The sequence below is a fragment of the Vanacampus margaritifer genome, chromosome 5, assembly GCF_051991255.1.
Source record: "Vanacampus margaritifer isolate UIUO_Vmar chromosome 5, RoL_Vmar_1.0, whole genome shotgun sequence".
NCBI lineage: Eukaryota > Metazoa > Chordata > Actinopteri > Syngnathiformes > Syngnathidae > Vanacampus > Vanacampus margaritifer.
The window spans coordinates 20,050,079-20,062,439 of NC_135436.1; the positions used below are offsets into that span (position 1 = coordinate 20,050,079).

The 12,361-nt window shown below is 43.7% G+C and overlaps 2 protein-coding genes across 3 annotated transcripts in view; both read right to left on the reverse strand.

Moving 5' to 3' along the window:
• Positions 1 to 20: 20 nt before the first annotated feature.
• Positions 21 to 5,561, reverse strand: srsf7a (serine and arginine rich splicing factor 7a). 2 transcript variants are annotated; one of them, XR_013294039.1, is made up of 9 exons: positions 5,317 to 5,561; positions 4,094 to 4,324; positions 3,679 to 3,882; positions 3,503 to 3,595; positions 2,825 to 2,866; positions 2,688 to 2,732; positions 2,437 to 2,535; positions 1,192 to 1,688; positions 21 to 579 (listed from the first exon to the last, which is right to left on the reverse strand). XR_013294039.1 is itself a non-coding variant. In XM_077565219.1 (8 exons), exons 2-8 carry the CDS (start codon positions 4,315 to 4,317, stop codon positions 528 to 530), a joined length of 759 nt encoding a protein of 252 aa, XP_077421345.1. In that variant the 5' UTR covers positions 4,318 to 4,324; positions 5,317 to 5,560; the 3' UTR covers positions 21 to 527. The 2 variants fall into 2 exon arrangements, 1 of the variants encoding a protein (XP_077421345.1); XM_077565219.1 differs by lacking the exon at positions 1,192 to 1,688 and having other exon boundaries at positions 5,317 to 5,560.
• Positions 5,562 to 6,275: 714 nt separating this feature from the next.
• Positions 6,276 to 12,361, reverse strand: part of slc8a2b (solute carrier family 8 member 2b) — a 65,763-nt gene continuing 59,677 nt past the window's right edge. The window contains exons 15-16 of the mRNA XM_077565986.1: positions 11,598 to 11,870; positions 6,276 to 11,436 (exon numbers count right to left, since the gene is read on the reverse strand). Of these exons, the coding sequence (XP_077422112.1) occupies positions 11,060 to 11,436; positions 11,598 to 11,870 (650 nt within the window). The 3' untranslated portion in view covers positions 6,276 to 11,059. The remainder of the gene's footprint in view (positions 11,437 to 11,597; positions 11,871 to 12,361) is intronic.

Here is a 12,361-nt window from a genome sequence, read left to right on the forward strand (position 1 = left end):
AACAATAAAATGCCAGTGAGTTATGTTGGAGAGATTTATTTAAAAATAAAACTGCCACTGACTTAACAATAGAAGCAGGAACAACTGTTCAAGCAACCCTTCAAAAATAAAAATAAAATAAAAAATGATACACCCAAAACCAAATTTAAAATACACAGGACCAAACTGAAAGCCAAAAAATACAATTTTGCAAACAAAAGTTGTTGGGGGTAGGGGGGATGGGCAGTGCAACACAGAATTGACAAACTGTAAGAAATGCAGGCCAGGATAATGTGCTTCATGAAGGTAGCCTACATTACACACTAAAGGACTCTTAAGTGTTTGGATTTGGTAAAAAGTCCACTACAAGATTTACCATCTTGAACCAATGACAACAAAAGGACATGAAAGACAACAGAAGAATATCCTCTGAACCTGCACACTGCTGATGGAAGAAATAAAACATGAGCCGACATGGAAAACAATGTGAAGGGCTGCTGTAAAAGTGGACGGGGGCAGGAAAATTGGGGGATAAGTAGTCTTGTTCTTCAGGTGGCGGCTGGTGTTGGACTTCGGTTTTGACTTGCCGAGCGGGAACGACTGAAACAGAAACACGGGTGAGTCAGTTTGCTGTAGGGGAGAATGGAAGACCACAAACAACCGCCCTCACACAACACACCCACTCACTCCGCTTTAAGACATTTGGTGTACAACTTGTGAGCAATAACTTGCTTAACGTGTACATCTGTTTAATAGCCTAGTGGCTCATGTCTAAAATGAGGACTGAATAATGGCATCCCGGTGCAATGTACAAACCAGTCTGTCAACCTCACTACTAAAAAGTGGGTGACACCTTGAAGTGTAAGGACAAACTTGCAGCAATTTCCCTCAGCAGCTACTAAAGAGTCCACGTTGAGGGAGAGTGGGAAGGAGGACAACCTGTCTGGCTGTCCTGCAGCACTTACGGCTTCAGATAAAGGGTCTCTGCAGTGCCCATGTTGAAACACATGCTCTCCACCAAGACACTCACTCACACGCAACACTCGCGAGCATGCTCATTTTCAACGTTTAACTGTCACCACCCACGTCCCCACTGTACATCAAGCTGGTGCATTGCTTTGACCATAAACAAGAGCTTGTCATGGAAGGAAGAGGTAGGGGACGGGGGTAGGTAGAAAGGATGGGGGTGGGGGAGTAGGGGGTTGTCTTTACCTTTGGAGACACTGGCAGAAACAACAAGTACAGAGAAGCGAAGGATGAAAGCACTGAAGGACGGATGACTACGCTCTTGTAGACTGATCTCTGGTCAGCTCGCTCTCATTTTCAGAAGCTAAGACAGAGGCCGCAGAGCTCTGGTAGGTAGGTAGTAGGGGGTCTGGTAGGTAGGTAATGGAATTTAAATGGTCAAACTCTGAATTGTTCGTGTCGGCGCTCTGGTAGATCTGCCGGCTGGCTGGCGGCCTTGGGTGACTCTAGGAGAACAATTGTAAGAGTGCACGGGCTGATCTCGTCTGAGCGTGTGCGTTGGTCGGACAGACGGTCACCCATTCACTGTGCGGGGGGAGGTTCTCGCTGTCTAACGTCAGGCGAAGGCTGATCTCAGGTCAGCGCTTAGTCACCCTCCCGCAGGACGTACACACCGCCAGCTGGCAGACCCTGGGCCTGGGATCAGCTGTAGTGTCAGCGCAGTGCGCAGCTCCCAGCACACACTTCAAAGAAAATATGAAAAATAAACAAAACTGTGCGGCAAAGATGCTCAAATCTAGCTGCAGCTCTGTATTTAAATTTGTCTAGCCACACTCGGGCCAGGAATCCCAAATTCATAGCACTTATGACATTTAAACTAACCAAAATTCATTTTGTGACAATAATTTATCGAAGTAATTTGTCTAGCCACACTCGGGCCGGGAATCCCAAATTCATAGCACTTATGACATTTAAATTAACCAAAATTCATTTTGTGACAATAATTTATCGAAGCAAGAGAACATCAACAGTTCACGCGCTCTTCGGCTTTAAGCAAGACTCAATTGAAAAGTTGGGACAAACACGATAATCTTTACTTATTTGGCCCTACACCTTGCACAAGCCCCTCGTTGTGGTCCTCTATTCCCCTGCCACACCAACATGGCTGACGGCAGAGATGGAAGATTCGGACTGGTCAGCGTAGAGGTTTCAGCGTCCACTGGTCGCTCGTCTCAGCGTGGACGACGATGGCGAGACTCAGCCAGTTTGGAAGGAAGACCTGGTCAACACGCCTGCCTGAAGCTGTGACTACCTGCACGACTGACCCTCCCCTAGAACTCAACAACTGAAGCTCCAGCTGACATCTGACGGATTCGTCTAGAACCGCCCGATGCTTCTTCCTGTCAAGTGTTACTTGCCAGACTGGGCGGGACTAAATGCTAGAATGCTACTAGATGTCCTCTAGGCATAAACAAGAGACTGGCCATATACCTGGTCCTCTTGTGATTGGCCGATGGGGAACGGGAACGGGAGCGGGAGGCGGTACGCCCTCTTGGTGCCGACCTGGACCGAGAACGGGACCTGGAGCGACTGGGGAAGAAAAAGGAAGACAGATGTTATACTGCAATAAACTCAGTGTCAAAATTCAAATATGATAAAGGGTAAAAATGAGCTCAAGAGCCACTTATAAAGGCTGGGCAAATTTTGGTGCAGATATTTCACAAAATTTGAACACATCCCACCTTCTCATTGGAGTCCTGGACTTGGAGCGAGCTTGAGAGCCAGACCTGATGTTATAACACAAGAGAATGAATAATCACAGTTGTGGTGGGAGGACATTGAAATTTTGATGAGCACATGGCGACCCACACCGACATACCTGCTTCTGCGCCTGGAGTAGGATGGAGAGCGGCGACGGCTCCTAGAAGGGGGAGAGAGAGGAAGGAGAGAATTTTTTTATATAGATCACACCACGTTTAGTAAAATATCCTTACAGTGTCACCCTGCCCTGAATATTCATGAAATAAGAAGACGGCGACAAGTTTACAAAATTATTTCATATTTATCGTTTTTATGCTGTATTACTTAAGCCTTTGAGAAAATATTATTTTGTGCCATTTCAATTTTTTGGGCAAGTTATGGATTTTTTTTGTGCAGCATCAATGGTATATCTAATTGAATATTTAACATGAAATTTTCTGGGCTTTACTTTGTTCAACCATGTGCGCAGAGCAGTTTAAAGATCAATCATGATTGATCAATTTATGTGGCTAAAACCGAAAATGTTGAATATTAAATAATAATTAAAAAAGAAGCAAAAGTCTTGATTTCATTGTATTTTCTTGTGAAATTTGCACCGGCCAAGTCAGGCCAGTGTCAATGAGCTTTGTGTTGACTGAGTCACGTAAGGGGCAAAGGCCACCGCAAATGTAGAAATCTACTTTATCTTGATTACGTCACTCATTAAAAGTAAAAATAATCATGTCATTAAGTCAATCAGTTAGGTTAATCTGAAGTTTAAGGTTAACCAGGTATGACTTCACTAAACCTTTCTTACCTGCTGCGGCTATGGCTGCGAGAGTGAGAACGGGATCGGTAGCGGCGTCCACGGGATCTGGACCTGGACCGTGACCGAGAACGGGAACGAGACCTGTTGCATGAGACAACATTTGAGTAAAAAAAATAAATAAAAAATTCTGTTTGATCATCAACATGCTTTGTTTTCTATCTCACCTGCTGCCACGGCGGCCTCCTCCTCCTCCTCCCCCTCCCCCCCCTCGCTTGCTGAAGCGGTAGCAGTCGTAAGCGTAGTGGCCGCGATCCCCACACTGGTAGCAGCGGTCGTTCGGGTCAAATTGGCGTCGGCTGGGGCGTCCACGCCCTTTTCTGGACATGCCTGTTGACATCTCGACACGTACGCGTGAGCCACACAGGAGCCTGAATGTGGACAACAAAAAAGACCACAAGGACAAGATTAAACCTTGCAGTTTGCAAATTCCATACGTGCACAGCTACTCTTTAATGTGTCCAGGAACATTCAACTTTTTTTGTAATATCACAACTTCTTGTTGTAAATGTGTCAAGTAACATTCACTTGTGCCATTTTAATTTTTTTTTTGTTAACTGTACTTTTCTCAAATGTACCCACTTTCCATCCATGCCTTTCACAGCATCCTCAGCGTCTCTTGGGTCTTCAAACTCTACAAAAGCAAATCCCGGTGGGTTCCTTGCCACCCAGACGGTCCTCAGTGGGCCGTAGTAGCTGAAAGCACGCTCCAACTCCCCTTTGGCGGCACCATTACCCAGATCGCCCACGTAGACCTTGCAGTCGGTGGCCCGGGACGAACTACGGGATGACGAGTAGTAGGACATTTTCTGGCTGCAAGTTGGGAATGAAAATCAAATGGTACATTAGCAGCAATTCTAAATCAAGTTACACACATAGTCACATATATTAAAACTGGCGAGTCAGGGTACCATTGTACAATAACAAACGAGGGTAAACAAATGTACTCATAAACGTGTACATATACTGCACTTTAAATTATTAGATTAAACAATTGTCCAACCGCAAATAAAAATGGAATCAAACACTCTTGCTGTGACGTCACGAGCATGGCTAATATTTAGCAGCTTAAATATTGTTGGCGGCTACACACACCACTAGCATCAAATTAAAAATTATTCGAAGCCGTGACCGGCAACTCGTCACCTAGCATTATTTTGCCGTGATCCCGCGAGAACTACTAGCACAAGTTCCACGCCGGTCAGGATAGAGCGCTCGCCCAGAAGGTTGGTCCAAAGACCGCTTTCTATCGTTTATTTAATTTCTCACTGCCGTAATGGACGATTCCCGCCGCCTATTAACCAATCAGAACCCCGAATGTTGGTCCAAAGACCGCTTTCTATCGTTTATTTAATTTCTTACTGCCGTAATGGCCGATTCCCGCCGCCTATTAACCAATCAGAAACGTTCGGCAAAATAACGCAGGAGGCGATAATCACTACCCAGTTTATTTAGATTAACAGAGATCTTGGATACATGGATACATATATATATATATTTAAATAATGTTTTAAAAGGCTATGGTTAGCCTATTGTATGCTAAAATAGCTAATGTTCGTTAACAGTGTTTGCGGCCATTCGCGTGCTTAATGGCGGACGAAGCGTCGAATCTCAACACGTTGATAATTTAGTTAACAGCAACATATTTAACATTAATCCACGGTCGGTCATACATTCCACAAATAAATAATTAGAAATTCTATGTAAGCGGAGAACTAGTATTATATTTTAGGCGTCGTATGGAGGGCGAGAGGAAGGCCTCACGCTCAGCCTGGTCCACAACAATGGCGACCACGCGCGTTTACCTTCTTCCGCGGTTGCGTCGACGATCTCTGATTCACCTTCAAACCACACCAAGTACGCCCAGCCTGGGGAAGGCCCCGTTTTCTTATAGTTCCTGGAATCGGTCGCTTCCAAACGACAGATGATTCACACAAAAAGAAAGCCACTCAGAATTTGGTTAACGGATTTCGCACATGACTCCGGTGGAGGTTGAGTGACGGTGACTGCCCAAACATACGGGTAACGAGCGGCAAACCCCGGGATCTGACCATGTGACTTCCGCAGCTGCGGAGTAATATCGACGTCACTTCCTGGTTCTGCATACTTAAACTGTGTCCGTCTTTGAATAAAAATAAAAAAAGAAAGTATTTTTATATTTCTAAATGTCATTATACTATTAGCCCAATAGCATAGTCACCGATCAAAAACCTATATTTTTGCATTTTTGAAAATAAGTCTATCAGACACATTGCAAATGTAAAAGCACATAAGTTTGAAGTTGTCTGCTATTTATAATATATTTTTGTTGTCTAAGATTTGAATTTTCGTATGTCACCTCCTGGCTGTTGTATGTATGTATGTATGTATGTATGTATGTATGTATGTAATATATTTAGTACAGGAGCGGGCAAACTCGGTCCTCGAAGGCCGAAGTCCTGTCTTGGAGGTTTCCTACTTCCAACACAAGCTGATTCCAATCAACAGGATTGTTATCAGGCTGATGCATAGCTTGCTGATGAGCTGATCATATATCAGCGGTGTTGGAGAAGGGAAACATCTAAAACCTGCAAGGCTCCGACCCTCGAGGACAGAGTTTGCCCAGCCCTCATGTACTGTAGTATGCCTATCTTGTGCGGCATTCTAGTCTTTCACTTATTAGCTGGCAATGGCTCCAGATCACCCAAATGAAGACAAGGGCTATATAGAAAAATGATGGATGGATGGGTTCATGTTGTGCAAAATAACAGACTCAGAAACGTGCACCCTTGAAAATAAATAAAATATATTCAAATAAGGTAAACTTCTGTTGAGTAGAGAACTTTTGTTTTCTTTCAGTAACACATTACACCTCATGCCATGTTCTGAAAAACAAGCATTGTCTTTTAAAGATATTATTGTTATACATTTGATATAAAACTTAAATATTATTCTGAGTTAAGGTTTGTCACAGCTGTGAATAAATGTTAATGTCAATCACATGTCATTTGTTGTTGTTTTTTTTTTTATCTGCAAAGGTTCAGGCAGAGAGAAATGTTCACACACAGACACAGAAGAACAAGACGTAGGACAGGGAACACAAACACGACGGTTATTGTACATCAACAAAGACCTGTAACATGGCTTAGAAAAATCGCCTTGAAAACAATAGAGCAGGCTTTTATTTTAACAGTTCTTCCAAGGCAACCACATAGTAGACAATGATGTTTATGTCACTTGTTACTTTTATTCACCCATTGTGGAATGGTGGGTGAAGGGAACTGGTCCTGTAAAATAAGCCCATAGGCGTCCTTCACATGCTGCTTAAAACACGAAACACAAAGATTCGTCATGCAACTGGTGAGGAACATGGCGAGAACACGCACATACCACACACACATCAGGGGGGAGGAAAGAGGGGATCACATCACCAGAGAACAGCAAAGGCCGAAGCCAAACAGTAAAGAAGGTTCTGGAAACGGAGAACATGGGCTGGATGTTGCAAGACAGTCCAGCTCTGTTAGTTGTATGACACCCGCGTTCCGCATCGTTCCTTCGTGTAAACATGCTACGTACGTACACGCAAAACGACTCCGCCACAAAAGGGAGCGATGAGGGGCGACAAAAACACTGGCACATGACGGAGATGAACTCACGTCAAAGAAGCTAGTAAGAGACGGGCTGTGTTGGGAATCATTTTTAATCCTTATTGTGCCCTTTATAGTGAGTTCGCCATTTAGTAAGTCTATATAGTAAATACAGTATTAGCCATCCCAAATACAGGCACTCAAGTAGCCCACAACTCATTTATTTATTTATTTATTTGTAAAATACACTGCTATATATATATATATATTGTTCAATTCAGGGAGAAGGGAATGAGCGAATGATTCCGAACACAGCCACAGACACAGACACATTTCTTGTATTGCACATATTGAAACCAAGGACCCGTGGACACAGTTAATCATCTTCTTGTACATAAATAAATATCTAAATAAATGCTCTTCAACTCAAATCAGCAGTCAGCACACGTGGTTTACTCGCTCTATCTGATACGCTCGCTTATGATATTCTACACTCGAGACTTGTATTTAAAATCTCCATTGTCAGTAACGAGGTCATGTAAACTACTGTAGTGTGTTTGTGCGCACTGAGACCACTCTGAACATGATTCAGAAGTACAAAATAAACAACCTCATTGTAGCTGCGAGGAAAATATACAAAATTAGCTCTAGAAAGGTTACAAAGTTCACTTAATTCAGGCAAAATGAATTGAGTAGTTCTCATCTCACTATGACAGGTTGCACTTGTTGTCATTGCTGGCGACGCGACTGTTGCACGTCGTCGTCGCCGAGCAGATTATTACAGTAAACAAATTGTCCAGAGGACTGTGCTGCACTTGTGTTGCTTCTAATCCTGGCTCATATCGTGAACGATTTGTACATGGATAAGGTTGTTTGCAGTGTGGAAAGCAGCACACCGGACACTATGAATGGCTGTACATTATGTACTTTACTTTTGCACCTGTTGGTGGTCTATATTTTTCAGTTTTCATCTTAAAAACGCTAGGGTAGGGGGCAAGGATTTGAGTTAGGGGTTTAGGGTTAAAGTATGTCTAGTGTTGGAGTGTATTGATGTTCTAACCCTCCTGTGCAGGATTAGGATCAGGGTTAGGACTTCAGTGTTAGTGTTAGTGGTTCAGGGTTAGGATATAGTCAGGGTTCAGGTAAATCGATGTTATAACCCATAGGTTAGGGGTTTAGGGTTAAGTTTAGGAAGAAGGTAGGGTTAAGTGTTAAACTATGCTTTCCAGCAGCCCCGGCAGCTCCGTTTCAGGCCACGGTGAGTCAAACAGGATGATCGTGAGACGAGAAGTGGATGTCTGATGTGATTTTTAAATTGGCACGAAAAAAAAAAATCCATGGCAGAGACACGTGAACTTATCAGCCATAGTAGAACGGAATGAATGTAGCCAATACGTAATCAGGGTTGGGGAAAGTAAAAACCCTGATACTGCTTGGCTTTAGCCACAGGTGCTTCTATCAACAGGTGGCGACGAGTTTGTTTACCTGTCGGTTGAGTAGAAGCACCTGTGGCTAAACTGAATCTGTGGTAGGGTTTTTACTTTCTGGACCTGGATTTCCCAGGGTGTAACACAAATCGGTGGCGGGAATCATTTTTATTTCGCAGTCTCACAATCGGCAGTTACTACTCGTCAAAAGCTAAGCTATGTGTTTTGTGTAATTTACCTTTAATGCCCACCGTGGTAAGAGAGCGACAACTTGTCTGCTCTGCAGCACAATACAGCGTGTTTTGGTATAAAAGACGGATTAATGAATTAGTTGTCGAAAAAAACCTCATGTCCAATATTTGTTGGGTTCCAATATAAACGTGCAGATGGGTGTGCTGACGCCGATTCTGGAATGCATTTGACTACGCCGGGCCAAACTGCCATGGCTGCCGGGAACATTATGGAAATGTAACCTTAGGGCATTAGGGTTATGGTGAATTGTGCTGGGTTGGGTTAAGGAAGGATTTTGTTTTGTGTATGATCATTTGGGTTAGGGTAAATTGATGTTCTCACTCTCCTGTGCAATACATATCTGCCTCAAAGGGCTGTGTTACCTGAATCCAGCAACCAATACTAAAACTAATACTACCACTACAGATATGAGATCAGACTTAAACATGAAAATAGCAATGTAGCACCTGCTGCCTAAGGGACAATAACAGTCCCTTAAGACCACATACATACATGCTACCTTAGCAAATCCGCTTATCCTGAATCCCGAGTGCAGATCGATCTAGAAAACCAATCAAAACTGGCCACATGTAGGCTGGATGCTGTCATTGTTTTAAGGCATTGTATGGGTGGTGTCACCAAGCACTGTGCGGACAAAGATCCCACTGAAGAGACACACTTCAAGACCTAAAATTCCCCGGCTTTATACGTCAAATCGACCACCCATGCATTACCTGCTAGATAAAGGAATTGTCCACTGGGATTCATGCTGCGCTAGTTTAGTCTAGATCAGTGTTTCTCCAAGTTTTTTCAGGAAGTGAACTGCGTTGTCAATAAGTAAAAATCAGCAGAAAACCTACTGTTCTTATCACAACAGTATACAGTGGACTTTTGGAACTTTCCATCCATTTTCTATTGTCTCATTAGGTTCTAGGCTGAGCTGGAAGCTATCCCATCTTACTGTACACACTTTATCGTGGCAACCAGTCCAGGGATGGATGGTATACTTGTGAAATTTATCTATGACGTAAAAAGTTTTTTCAAAAGTCAGTAGTTCTCAACCACTCTGCTGCGGAATATAGTCCAATTTAACTTCATTAGTCCAAATATTATTATTTATAGACTACAAACAATGTATAATTGCTCATCTATCGATGCCAACCAGGCATAAAAAATTAATGCTCTTACGCAGGGTGAAGGTATAAACTAAATAAATAATTAAACTGTGTATCTACCACCTTGTTATTCATACTATAGAATAATAATTGAATTGTGTCCAGATTTCACACTGAGCAAGTAAATATGTAAGTAAATTGAGACAAGATCTTCATTATTTTTGTATATATACTTTTTGTGGTGCTTTTTTTTTGGGGGGGGGGGGGGGGGGTTGCCGTGGAATGTCAAATATTGGCTCAATAAAGGTTGGGAAAGACTGCACTAAATTACCCATGGACCATTTGAGATTCTTCTTGAGGACCACCAATGGTCCAATGACCACACTTTGAGAAACACTGGTCTAGAATCCTCAGGTGAGGTAAACACACAAATGTGAGTATGGCTTTTTACAGTACAATTCAATTTCCACGTATGAGGTGATGTTGCCACACCTGGCTACACATGCTATAAAAAAAAATCACCTTCCTTCACGTCTTGGGGGTGAACATGGTTACTGTGGAAACCGTGCGGGATAACAGCCAAGCCTGGAGCGAAACTTTGATTCCTCCCTTGGAGTCCATTTGGCGGGGGGCAGAGCGGGAGGGTTTCATCTCGCTCTGAATGTGTGTGGTTCTATTTACAAGTGCCTTCCTTCTGATCCATCCATTAGCCGCGTAAACACTTAACAAGCAAAGTCATTGTAAACATTGCACTCTTTTTCGCCTCTGCCAATGGATCTTCTTTGTCCTTACGAGCTTCCTTAGCATCCACGAATACGTTACATTCACTCCAGCTCTTCTCGCCATACAAACACTTCCTTTTGCCCTCAGATGCTTACTGTCACTTTATATATATATATATGCAGATGTGCTGCGTGTGTAAGTGTTTGTTTGTGTGTGTTGTTCAGTGGTTCTCAAACTGGGGTCCCCGGATCCCAAAACCATAGCGCAAGGTCTACAAAATAATTAGCAATTAAATTAATATGTTGCATTGTGATTGCATCATTCTGCTATTTGAATTTTTGGGGAATTTAGGGATACGCTTGGTAATTACATAAAAGTATTATTCGGAAGAAAAAAACCCTCTCATGACCCAAAAAGTTTGAGAACCCTTGCTTTAGACCTGTAGTGTGTTAAATAAATAAAATATGTACTGTATGTGTCTCCTGCTCAGAAGCCTGGTATGTGGCAGTAGGCCTCCAGGCTGGAAAAGAGGATGTAGAGGAACCACAGGCCCAGGAAGAGCATGCTGGTGAGGATACGGGACAGTCGGGACCCCCCCAGCTCGCCTCCAATGGAGGGACGGCGCCGGAAGAGTAGCACACCCATGCAAATGAACGCAAAGATGGTGAAGAGCGTGACGGAGAAGGCCAGTGAGCCCGGCTTCACTTGGAACTCTTTGCCCTCAATCTTCCAGTAGATGGCGGCCACCGACCAGGCCACGCCGATCCCCAGGAAGACGTTGACGGCGTTGCTGCCTGTCACGTTGCCCACCGAGGCGTCTGCGTGCTGGTCCTGGATGGCGGCCACTTTGCTGGCAAATGTGTCTGCGGGCGAAACGAGACAAGTGAGTCAAGCCTTGAGTGGATGATCCAAACCAAGATTACACAAGCAGCTGACTTGAATGGCAAGACAAACTAACATCCACTTCAATGACGGCCTCACAACTTTGACCTGAGGACAAATCATTCAAATTCACTTCACTCACCAGGAATTGACGTTCCCAGGGCCACAAAGACGACGGCAGTCACAGAGTCTCTTAGCCCCACCGTGCAGCCAAAGTGTGACGCCAGGTCCCCGATGATGGCAGTAAGCAGGCCGATGACGCTGATGGAGACCATGAAGCAGGCCCAGCCGTTCCAGTACTCGGTAGGTGGCACGCAGGCGAACAGAACCTTCCAGAAGACGGTGAGGAAGTGCATGACGTAGTCGTAGCAGGAGGGCAGGCGCTCCTCGCGGCCTTCTTCCTCGTCGTCATCGCCTAAAACAGAGCGAAGAAGCCAATGAAGCTCTGTGAGGATTGCAGGAGTTGTTTTATCCACTAGATGGCAGCATTAAAGAAACTACCGGATACATGATTTTTCTTTACTTTCTTTATTACCGTTTTTCTCTATAGGTTTGGCACATTTCTTGAAACTGAGATGACATTTTCAAAATACCATGGACAAATCCCAAAACTACCTTACAATTGGTCTCAACTGAATGGCATTTCTCAATGCTTTCATCAAATTGCCAATGTCTTAGTACATGTCCCAATTGCCTCAGTGGATCTGTGCAAATGGTTGTGCACATTTAGCCTACAGTTAGCATAATGTGCCCACATTTAGCACATTTTCCAAATGAATAGATCTTGCTGATGCAACTGGATTAGTTGGTTTTCAGTCTAATGGCTGTCCAAAACATGTCAGCAGGATTTCAGTGTGTAAGTCATAATATGCAAAATTATCTGTTCGGTTGTCAAAATTAGTCCAG